Source organism: Cydia fagiglandana, chromosome 23 (assembly GCF_963556715.1).
Source record: "Cydia fagiglandana chromosome 23, ilCydFagi1.1, whole genome shotgun sequence".
NCBI classification, from domain to species: domain Eukaryota; kingdom Metazoa; phylum Arthropoda; class Insecta; order Lepidoptera; family Tortricidae; genus Cydia; species Cydia fagiglandana.
The window spans coordinates 3,721,625-3,734,313 of NC_085954.1; the positions used below are offsets into that span (position 1 = coordinate 3,721,625).

Here is a 12,689-nt window from a genome sequence, read left to right on the forward strand (position 1 = left end):
ATAGACATCTATTAGATATCTTTTAGACATCACCAAGATACGATAACGATATGTTTAAGATCTAACCTGTCAAATTTGACATTTGCGCGATTCTGGGCATACTTTTGAACGATTTCCACAGGATATGACTTAGAGATCCAATTCACATCTAATAGATGTCTTATTCTATCTAACGTAAAAGTGACATTGGTTGCCCGAATTGCGCTGCAAAAGAGTACTAGTTGATATCTAAACTATAACGTATCTAGATTGGATCTAGTACGTGTCGTCTCTTGTGAATATCTTGAAGTTCGAATACGGCAGTTTATCTCACAAAGTCGCGCGGACACGATCCGTATTATTTCGAGAATAAAACGAAATAAGTTTTTGCGAGGATAGTCAGAGTATCATGGAGGTATGAAAAAACTGGATAAGTGCGAGTCGGATTCGCGCACGAAGGGTTCCGTACGTTACGCAATAAACGGCAAAAAAATCAAGTTTTTTGTATGGGATTCCCACTTAAATATTTATTATATTCTGATTTTGTACCTATTTGTTGTTATAGCGGCAACAGAAACCCATCTTCTGTGAAAATTTCAACTGTCTAGCTATAACGGTTCATGAGATACAGCTTGGTGACAGACAGACTTTGTATTGTGTTATTGTAACTGCCATGGACCGGTATAAATGGTTTATTAATTATTATTTACGAAGACTCAGGCAATTTTCTCTAGACAGGGATGCCAACTTAGTGGTTTGACCAATAAATTTAGGGGGAAATAAACCAGCTAGGGGTTTTTATAGGGTTATTTTTAGGATAGAAAAAGGCGGCACATTTGAAAAAAGTAGGCGCGAAGGGATGTCGTCTCATAGAAAATTTGAATATCCCGCCTTTTTCTACTGACAAGATTTGCTTGACCATGTATAAAGTTCATATAGTATGTATTGTATGTATGATCACAAGAATATCGAATCGGTTGAAAATCATAATAATGTACTAAATTCTGGAAAATGTACAAATAAAGAATTAATTAAACGTATAATTTCTTTTATTTTTTATTTAGAGGGTTTTCCAAAATAATAGTACAGTTTTAGGGGTTTTAAGTTGAGCTCTAGGGGTAAAAAAATATTGGAGTTGGCAACCCTGTCTCTAGACATAAAATGACCCCTAACTAAGTAACATCGCGATAGAGGTCAGACCCTCAGGGAATATAGATTAGGGGAACATGGATGTGGTAACAAAAAAAAGTTCTTATAAAGCAGTGGAGATTTTTGGGTAGAACTATTCTACTGGAATAACATAACAATTTTTTCACAACACCAGCTCGGAAAGGCTTACTTTGCACTTTAAAAACTGATAGCAAATTTGCATTTTATTCTCATGGGAGACAATGTAATCAAATGCAAATTTTGAGTTGGTTTCCTATGTTTGCTGGTAGAAATGACTTAAATGATGATTTTGGATAATAAATATTTCATAACATCCATTTGGATTTGATTTGGTTTGATTTTTAACCGACTTCCAAATCCCAAAGGAGGAGGTTATCAATTCGGTTGTATGTTTTTTATTTTTTTTATTTTTTTTATTTTTTTTTTTATTTTTTATGTTTGTTACTCCATATCTCCGTCATTACTGGACCGATTTTGAAAATTATTTTTTTGATTGTATGTATATGCATACAGATTGGTCCCGTTTTTGTCAAAATCCAGTTCTGATGATGGGATCCATGAGGAATCGACGGAACTCCTCAAATCTTAAAGGCATACATATGGTGATTTTTGTGTTTTTATCAACAAATCAAGCATATACATTCAAAAACGTGACATTTGATGAAGTGGAACTGCTGATGATGATCAGAACGGAACTCTTCAACGACGCATAGTTCACCTTTGGCGATTTGTCCTCTTCGTTATGTTTGTTAAGCAAGTTAAGTTTTTAAGCCACAATTTTATCAAGCTTGAGTTCTGATGATGGGATCCATGAGAAATCGAGGGAACTCCTCAAATCTTAAAGGCATACGTATAGAATTTTTTGTATTTTCATCATAAAATCAAGCATTTACATTAAAAACTGTCGCATTTGATGAAGTGGAACTGCTGATGATGATCAGAACAGAACTCTTCAACGACGCATAGTACATGTTTGGTGATTTCGAATTTCGATTTTGACTTGGACTGGGACCCGGACTCATACCCGGATCCGGTTCGGACCCGGACTCGGACTCGGACTCGGACCCGGACTCGGACCCGGACTCGGACCCGGACTCGGACCCGGACTCGGACCCGGACTCGGACCCGGACCCGGACTTGGACCGGGACTCGGACCCGGACTCTGACTCAGAGACCCGGACCTTGACCCGGAAAACCACTATGATACCTAAACTAAATAAACCACTATGATTACCTACCATAAAATGTGGGTATGATGATGCCAAACCCCTCCCGCTCAAACTCCCGTACACCGCACCGCATGCGCCGTTAAGTGGGTTAGGTTAGGTTTGAACTGCGATCCTCACAGAACCGAACAAAAGTGGGTTAGGTTTGGTTAGAACTGCGAGTCTGACAGAAATGAAATGCTACTAGAAAAGTGGGTTTGATTAGGTTCGAACTGCGATCCTCACAGAACCGAACTGCTATCAGAGAAGTGGGTTAGGTTAGGCTAGATAACTACGACCCTTACGGAAACGAAATGCTACTAGAAAGTAGGTACTGGTTTTACCTCCTTTTCTACATAGTGCACCATCTACCATAATCTTTCACCGGGCCCCATAGAAGTCGGTTTTTTTTTCTTAAAAATTATGTTTGATATATTTGCTTCAAGTTGGTGTGGTGAAAAATTTTGTGTTTCACTCGGGGGCAAATTTTGTTTAACCCTCGTGCTTTGACACCCTCGCAACGCTCAAGATTCCATTTTTCGAACCACTCGACTCGCTACGCTCGTGGTTCAATTTTGGAATCTTTCGCTTGCTCGGGTATCAATATTAGCACGAGCAGTTAAACAACAACTTGGCCCCCTTGTAAAACAAATAACAGTTAACTATTCGTTATTCATTTTCATATCATTCCATTTCTTTTTTAACCGACTTCCAAATCTCAAAGAAGGAGGTTATCAATTCGGTTGTATGTTTTATTTTTATTTTTTATTTTTTTATTTTTTTTATGTTTGTTACTCCATATCTCCGTCATTACTAGATCGATTTTGAAAATTCTTTTTTTGATTGAATGTATATGCATACAGATTGGTCCCGTTTTTGTCAAAACCCTGTTCTGATGATGGGATCCATGAGGAATCGAGGGAACTCCTCAAATCTTAAACGCATACATATAGTGATTTTTGGGTTTTTATCAACAAATCAAGCATATACACCCAAAAAAGTGACATTTGATGAAGTGGAACTGCTGATGATGATCAGAACGGAACTCTTTAACGACGCATAGTTCACGGTTGGCGATTTGTCCTCTTCGTTATGTTTGTTAAGCAAGTTAAGTTTTTAAGCCACATTTTTGTCAAGCTCGAGTTCTGATGATGGGATCCATGAGGAATCAAGGGAACTCCTCAAATCTTAAAGGCACGCGTATAGAGATTTTTGTATTTACATCAGAAAATCAAGCATTTTCATTAAAAACTGTTGCATTTGATGAAGTGGAACTACTGATGATGATCAGAACAGAACTCTTCAATGACGCATGGTACACGTTTGGTGATTACCGATTTTGACTTGGACTGGGACCCGGACTCGAACTCATACCCGGATCCGGTTCGGACCCGGATCCGATCCGGACCCGGACCTGGACTCGGATCCGGATTCGGACCCGGACTCGGACCCGGACCCGGTCTCGGATCCGGACTCGGACCCGGTCTCGGACCCGGACACGGACCCGGACTCGGACCCGGACTCGACCCGGACTCGGACCCGGACCTTGACCCAGAAAACCACTATGATACCTTAACTAAATAAAGAACTATGATTACCTACCATAAAATTAATGTAGGTAGGTATAAAGTACGATGATGCCAATCTTACTAGCCCCTCTCGCTTAAACCCCCGTACACCGCACGGCATGCGCCATTAAGTGGGTTAGGTTAGGTTTGAACTGCGATCCTCACAGAACCGAACAAGGATTAGGTTACGTTAGAACTGCGAGCCTTACAGAAACGAAATGCTACTTGAAAAGTGGGTTTGATTAGGTTCGAACTGCGATCCGCACAGAACCGAACTGCTATCTGAGGAGTGGGTTAGGTTAGGCTAGAACTACGACCCTCATGGCTCCTCTTCACGATGGGCCAACGCCGGCCACTGCAAGGGACGCATTTATGCGTTAGAGGGAGCAAGTGATATTGCTATCTCATTCTACCGCATGGCTGCGTCCCTTGGAGTGGCCGGCGTTGGCCTATCCTGTAGAGGAGCCATTATACAGAAGCGAAATGCTAGTAGAAAAGTGGGTGGTTTTACCTCCTTTTCTACATAGTGTACCATCTACAATAATCTTTCATCGGCCCCCATGGAAGTCGGTTTTTTTTCTTAAAAATTATTCTATTTTTAACCGACTTCCAAATCTCAAAGAAGGAGGTTATCGATTCGGTTGTATGTTTTTTTTTATTTTTTTTTATGTTTGTTACTCCATATCTCCGTCATTACTAGATCGATTTTGAAAATTCTATTTTTGATTGAATGTATATGCATACAGATTGGTCCCGTTTTTGTCAAAACCCAGTTCTAATGATGGGATCCATGAGGAATCGAGGGAACTCCTCAAATCTTAAAGGCATACATATAGTGATTTTTGGGTTTTTATCAACAAATCAAGCATATACACCCAAAAAAGTGACATTTGATGAAGTGGAACTGCTGATGATGATCAGAACGGAACTCTTTAACGACGCAAAGTTCACGGTTGGCGATTTGTCCTCTTCGTTATGTTTGTTAAGCAAGTTAAGTTTTTAAGCCACATTATTGTCAAGCTCGAGTTCTGATGACGGGATCCATGAGGAATCAAGGGAACTCCTCAAATCTTAAAGGCACGCGTATAGAGATTTTTGTATTTACATCAGAAAATCAAGCATTTTCATTAAAAACTGTTGCATTTGATGAAGTGGAACTACTGATGATGATCAGAACAGAACTCTTCAATGACGCATGGTACACGTTTGGTGATTACCGATTTTGACTTGGACTGGGACCCGGACTCGAACTCATACCCGGATCCGGTTCGGACCCGGATCCGATCCGGACCCGGACCTGGACTCGGATCCGGATTCGGACCCGGACTCGGACCCGGACCCGGTCTCGGATCCGGACTCGGACCCGGTCTCGGACCCGGACACGGACCCGGACTCGGACCCGGACTCGACCCGGACTCGGACCCGGACCTTGACCCAGAAAACCACTATGATACCTTAACTAAATAAAGAACTATGATTACCTACCATAAAATTAATGTAGGTAGGTATAAAGTACGATGATGCCAATCTTACTAGCCCCTCTCGCTTAAACCCCCGTACACCGCACGGTGTGGCGTAAAGCCAGTGGACTGTAGTTTTTTAAGTAAGTTTATTCGACACTATACTGCTTTATCTGATGGTAGAAGGGCTTACCGGTATTTGTGGTCAGAGCTGGCAGAGGCCTCTGCGGGTGGATTGCTCGCTGGTGGCTTCCTCGTTATTTCAAGGCACTGCACACTGTTTTCTGGTATATTTCGCGAATTCAGATATTCTTTCTGTTACGATGTTTTGATGACACTGACACCGTTAGTCATTACTTTACAGACCATTGCGAATGTGTCGCCGGCCAGTAGCCTCGCTACCTCAAATAAATCAGTATAGCAGTAGGTTGAATACTAAACACCCCCCACCGAAAGCACTATGTGGCTTTCTCATAATATGAAAAAAGAGAGAACAGAACTTGCGCATGTATAGGCGCGAAAATAAAATAAAATATATGCAATTAATGCGATAAAAGAAGGGGATTTAGTGAGTATAAGGCAGAGGACACAGTTTATTAACAGGTCTCAAAAAGGAATTGTTAGCTCTTGTGCGCAGAGTAACCTTGCGCACAATGCCGTCTAAACCGGGATGTTTTTGTTGGACAATTGCAAGTGGCCAACTGCAAGGAGAAACTCGGTCGTCCTTGACCAACACTAAGTCTCCTACATTAATATTGGGAGGCGAGGTAAACCATTTTGACCTTTGTTGTAAGGTATGTAAATAATCTTGGCTCCATTTCTTCCAAAACAGTTGAGAGCAATTTTGCAAATATTGCCAACGCGATAGATGATTTACAGGTACAGACTGCAAATCATACTCTGGTACAGCTGTCAGACTCTTGCCTATCAAGAAGTGTCCAGGAGTTAGGACATTAAACTCATGAGGATTATCACTAGCCGGCAGAGCGCATAATGGCCGTGAATTCATTATGGCTTCAATTTTACAGAAAATTGTTGTCAGCTCCTCAAAAGTCAAGGCTTTGTCACCGACAGCACGCACAAGATGGTATTTCGCAATGCGAACGCAACTCTCCCATAAACCACCCATGTGAGGGGCGCTAGGAGGATTGAACTGCCAGTTAATCAAGCGCTGAGCGCAGCCGTTATAAATATCCTGTTGAGTGCTCTTGTCTGACATGAATTTCTGAACATCAGCAAGATGTTTACTGGCTGCTGTGAAATTCGTCCCGCAATCGGAATAAAAGCATGCCGAAAGACCGCGACGGGATACGAATCTGTCTAGAGTATCCAAAAAGCAATCGGCAGATAGAGAGGAGAGCGTTTCCAAATGCACGGCTTTAGTTGAAAAGCAAACGAAGACCGCTAAATAAGCCTTCTCTATCTTCGCATTGCGCCGTAAGCTTTCCTTTATATAAAAGGGTCCGGCCAGGTCCACACCTACATGCTCAAACACCTTATTAGGTAACAGACGAGTTGATGGAAGGTCACCCATTTTAGGCTGCAGCAGAGTGGGTCTACATTTGTAGCAGCTCTTGCACTTTGAATGAATGGAACGAATTAGGCTACGAGCCGACAAGATCCAATATCTCTGGTTGAGAATATTCTGCAAGGTCTGCGGACCTGTGTGTAAATATTTCTTATGAAAATATTCCACCAAGAGCTTTGTAAACCTACTTTGCTTCGGCAACAATATAGGATGCTTCGCATTGTAAGGCAAGTTAGAGTGCGGGATACGACCCCCCACCCTGAGGAAGCCTCGATCGTCAAGAAAGGGTGCAAGCTTCCTTAACGAAGGGATGTACGTTACGCCATTTTTCAAAGATTCAATTTGCTCTTTGAAATAAGCTGCTTGTACTAATTTGATCAAGCAATCATGGGCTTGATTCAAGTCTTTAGTCGTTAAAACTTGGTCGCAAATCGAAACGTCACCACGGAATCGTCGCAGTAAACGTAAGATCCAGGCGATGCTTCTTTGCATTCTAGAATAAGAAGAGAACTGGTTGCAAACACGATCAACGAATTCCAGTTTACCTTCTTCTCCCGTTTGTTGAGATAGTAAATTAAATGTATTTGTATTTAATTTCATCTCTGGGATTTGTGTTTCACATTTGTTTATGAAAGTGGAAACAGGCCAATTCTCACAATCGTCATACATCCAGGCAGGCCCTTCAAACCACTGAGAGCTACCAGCCATGAACTGCGACGGAGAAACACCTCGCGAGGCGACGTCTGCCATGTTGTTTTCGCTGTTCACATGACGCCACGCATGAGGAGGTATTGATTCTGTTATTTGTGTAACACGGTTACAAACAAATGTTTTTAATTTATAAGCATCAGTTTGTAGCCACGCCAAGACAATAGACGAATCTGTCAAAGCTGTGATTTTTGTCACATTAACCCGAATTAAGCATTCACACGCGTACTTCATTAGTTTTGCAAGAAGTGCTGCGGCCATAAGTTCCATTTTCGGGATAGTATGAACTTTGACAGGTGCTACCTTTGACCTTGCCATCAACAATCTGCACTTAACGTTAGACTGATGTCGTGAGATGACGTAGATGCAGGCGGCGTACCCACGAGAAGACGCGTCGCTAAATCCAACAAGTTCGCATTCAGTTACATTTGGAAGCAAGATATGCCGTTGAATCTGCAACTCGGATAGTCGGGGTAGTTCGTCAATGAACGTCAACCACTGCTCGCATACATCTTGAGGAAGCGGATCATCCCAACCGAGACCCACCTTCCAAAGGTCCTGAAGAATGCACTTTGCAACAAATGTGCATGGAGCAATGTATCCAACAGGATCATAAATTGACGCAAGAGTCTTCAGTACAGATCGCTTAGTATTGACGGTATCTTGTTTGTTCAATGAGAAGCTGAACGCGTCAAACATCGGAGACCATTTCAAGCCTAAAAGCTTAATTGAAACGTCATCCCTGTCCTTCTGAAAAGTGACAGTAGTTTCACGATGTTCGGCCGGGACGCGCTCAAACAACTGTTCAGAGTTGCTCGACCATTTCTTAAGCACAAGTCCTCCGCACTGTAGCATATTAATCAACTCGTCCTGTAATGCACATGCCTGAGAGAAGGTGGCGCATGACCACAGGATATCATCCATATAGATGCCTTGACGTACAACTTCAGCAGCAGAAGGGAAACGTTCGCCTTCATCACTGGCTAATTGTAGTAAAGTGCGTATGGCCAGAAATGGACTCGAACTCACGCCATATGTGATTGTTTTCAACTCATAGACTTTTATCGGCTCGTCAACTGACGACCGATACAAAATATGTTGATATTTTCGGTCAGATTCGCGCACAAGGATTGCACGATACATTTTGCAAATATCACTTGCGAAACAGTATTCGAATAATCGAAAATTTGTTATTATGGCACCTATATCACGGTATAGGTTTGGTCCCGTCAACTGGGTGTCATTAAGAGAGACGTTTGTAGACGTTTTCGCACTAGCATCAAAGACTACGCGCAACGGCGTAGATGTGCTGCTTGGCCTTAAAATACTGTGATGTGGTACAAGATATTTGCTCGGCTCGCTACCAGTATACAATTCCATGTGGTCTAGTTTCTCATACTCCAACATGAAGTCATTGTAAGCTTGCTGCAGCACTGGTGAGCGCGCGAGTTTGCGCTCTGTTGCTAGCAGTCGTCGCTCAGCAGCAGCGCGAGAGTCTCCGAGTATCGGCGCATCAGGAACAAAAGGCAGCGGCACGATATACCTCCCCCCCTCATCACGGGAGTGATCACGCACGTAAATATCTTCAGCCAGCTGATCTTGTGGGCTGAGTACAGGTTTGCACGGCAATTCCTCTACTTCCCAGAAGTCACGCAGCGTTTTGTCCAAAGTCTTCTCTAGAGAAATCGTCAGATGGAAACTCCGTGTTGGTGTTGCGGTGTCGTTGTATAATCTTCCGCTAACGACGTACCCAAAAATGGTTTCAATAACCTTTGGAATGTTCGGCTTGACAGTAGTAGGCTTGTCCATAATCAATTCGGACACGACGCCATTGTCCAGTAGAATATCCACCGATGACTTCTCGAAAAACAACGGGTCAGCCAATTCAAAATTCTTGTATTCTTCCACAACTTCTGGCGGAAATGAAACATTTGGCATTTCAGATGACACTTTCTCCACGACGACCATCTCCACCTGGAAACTCGGAACGTCCGATTTACACGGCTTCAAGTCGCACGTCACCATGCCAAAGTTTTTGACAAGTTCACCTCCAAGTCCTGATACTGTGTAAGGACATTTGTTGCGAGGTAAGCCCAAACGTTGAGCACAATTCAAAGTAATAAATGAGCTTTGCGCTCCAGAATCACGCACGCACGCACGGCAGTTCTGATGTTGACCGGTGATGTCAACCACTAGAGTCCTCGTAGTCCCCAACACTACACCGTAAGAACCTGAATTTTCACTCACGGAGTGAAGATTCTCAGTTCCAGTTGAAGCGGGCGTCACACTCACGGAGCGCGGCGGCGAAGGCCCCGCTGCATGCACGGCAGCGCGGGGCGTCTGCAGGGTCGGCACGGCCGGAGCCTGCAGAACACTTGCATCCCGATGTAGCAAATAATGATGAGGCTGAGAGCAAACTCCACAAGTCATATTGCTCTTACAACTTGACGCTTCGTGACCACTTTTCAAACAGTTGCTGCATATCTTCAAGGCGTTGACACGGTCAATCCTATCTTGAATCAACAGTTTACGAAACTGTTCGCAACGATAAATCAGATGATTTGAGTTGCAATGCACGCAAGTCAGTTTGTTTTGGTACGAATTATTTTGAGTATCATTATTACGCGAAACAGTTAATCCAACCTTTTGCGAAGACGAGGTCGCGTTCGAATATTTGAAACTGGCAGGTTTATGACTCGGTTGTGTGAAGTTGACAGGTGACTTCACTTTGACTTGTGGATTGTTTATAGTCCGGGAGCTAGTACTAGGAAAAGTATGTTCCAACACTTTTATTTGTTTGTTCACAAAATTTATTAATTCCGCGAAAGTCGGTAATTCATTTTGATCGCGGCTTTCTTCAAACAATTTCCGAGAATGACTGTCTAGCCCGCGAAGTGCCAGATGGCAGAATAGATAGTCGTCCAAGTTCTCAATCTGCAAGGCGTGAATAGCTTTCAAGGAATGGTCAAAAGTCTCCACGAATGAGGTTAAATTCGCTGCACTGTCTTTTGTCAAAGGTGAAAAATTCAGCATTTTATCCAGATACCTGCCGGTCAACGTTCTGACATCTTGGTACTTATCAAGTAAGCTTTTCCAAACTACAGGATAGTTGTAAGACGTGATCGGAAGACTCTTGATAATATTCAGTGCTGGGCCTTTGACACAAGACAGCAGATAATGAAATTTATCTATGTTCTCGAACTTGCGATTGTGAACCAAAGACACAAATGTATCATGAAATGTGGCCCAATTCTCCACCTGACCATCAAATTCAAACAAAGTCAGCTTCGGTAAATGTGGCCTAGCGAAACAATCATCCTTGGTTTCAGTGAAATTATTTTTGGTTGGCTCCTGGACTATACGGTTGCAGTTCAAAGCTACCTTTTTACAAGCAAAATATAAATCGTCGAAACTTTCTAACGAGCTTGTTGAAGGTTTAGCTTTGGGGTTTGCCTGCATCTCCAGCATGATAATCTCCATGACAATTTTTTCGAAGTCGCAACGTGCGTCATCGAGTTCCGAAAACTGTACCATGTAATCTTGCACCGAGTCTAGACTATCCAATTTAACAGTTTTGGATACATCATAAGCCTTTTGTAATTTGTTAAACAAATATTCTTTTTTGAGTGTCAACGTATTTATTTGCAATAACAATTGCACCTCGCCTTCCGCCATTGTTTGTCACGGACAAAAATGTATGACGAATTGGATATTTTATTGAAATAGATATCAGTAAAACCGTAGAAATAAATAGGAAACAGCGAGATAATATGCGGATACGATCCGCAAGGGAAAATTCAACGGTTAGCCTATAGAAGTATAGAAGATAGGATTTGGGGAAAAAATAAATCTGGGAGGGTTCAAAATTTGGGAAATTTTTAGAATCGGCTCGGAGGCCAGAAAATGTGGCGTAAAGCCAGTGGACTGTAGTTTTTTAAGTAAGTTTATTCGACACTATACTGCTTTATCTGATGGTAGAAGGGCTTACCGGTATTTGTGGTCAGAGCTGGCAGAGGCCTCTGCGGGTGGATTGCTCGCTGGTGGCTTCCTCGTTATTTCAAGGCACTGCACACTGTTTTCTGGTATATTTCGCGAATTCAGATATTCTTTCTGTTACGATGTTTTGATGACACTGACACCGTTAGTCATTACTTTACAGACCATTGCGAATGTGTCGCCGGCCAGTAGCCTCGCTACCTCAAATAAATCAGTATAGCAGTAGGTTGAATACTAAACACACGGCATGCGCCATTAAGTGGGTTAGGTTAGGTTTGAACTGCGATCCTCACAGAACCGAACAAGGATTAGGTTAGGTTAGAACTGCGAGCCTTACAGAAACGAAATGCTACTTGAAAAGTGGGTTTGATTAGGTTCGAACTGCGATCCGCACAGAACCGAACTGCTATCTGAGGAGTGGGTTAGGTTAGGCTAGAACTACGACCCTCATGGCTCCTCTTCACGATGGGCCAACGCCGGCCACTCCAAGGGACGCATTTATGCGTTAGAGGGAGCAAGTGATATTGCTATCTCATTCTACCGCATGGCTGCGTCCCTTGGAGTGGCCGGCGTTGGCCCATCCTGTAGAGGAGCCATTATACAGAAGCGAAATGCTAGTAGAAAAGTGGGTGGTTTTACCTCCTTTTCTACATAGTGTACCATCTACAATAATCTTTCATCGGCCCCCCAAGGAAGTCGGTTTTTTTTTTCTTAAAAATTATGATGTGAAAACGTCTTTAGCGGTGCTGGGCACTTTTTGAGGTGGGAAAAAAATGATAACTCGAGACAGCGATCACGTGACCGTAACGTTTAGATGGCCACCTTCGAGCAACATGGAAGGGAGGCGGCATTCGCACTATTTCCCTTCTGCCGAGGTACAAGATTAGCGCGTCAATCTAATCTAGCGCGGGTAATAAAACTAGTTGCACTTGGATTTTTCACTAGACCGAGTCCAGACGCGCGCGTGAACACTGCTGCACAAAAATGCCTGTTTGCTCGGTTTTTTGCTATAAAAAGAGGTCGGGGACATCAAATTTACAAAAAGAAAGTATTACATTCCACATGTAATTTTTTT

The 12,689-nt window shown here is 42.7% G+C and overlaps 2 protein-coding genes across 3 annotated transcripts in view; both read right to left on the reverse strand.

The window, feature by feature from the left end:
* LOC134675908 (uncharacterized) overlaps window positions 1-12,689 on the reverse strand; it is a 369,748-nt gene that overhangs the window by 323,768 nt on the left and 33,291 nt on the right. The window lies entirely within an intron of this gene.
* LOC134675744 (uncharacterized) lies at window positions 6,987-10,048 on the reverse strand. Its single transcript, XM_063534054.1, has 3 exons — window positions 8,947-10,048; window positions 7,848-8,694; window positions 6,987-7,044 (listed from the first exon to the last, which is right to left on the reverse strand). The coding sequence occupies exons 1-3, from the start codon at window positions 10,046-10,048 to the stop codon at window positions 6,987-6,989; spliced, it is 2,007 nt and encodes a 668-aa protein (XP_063390124.1).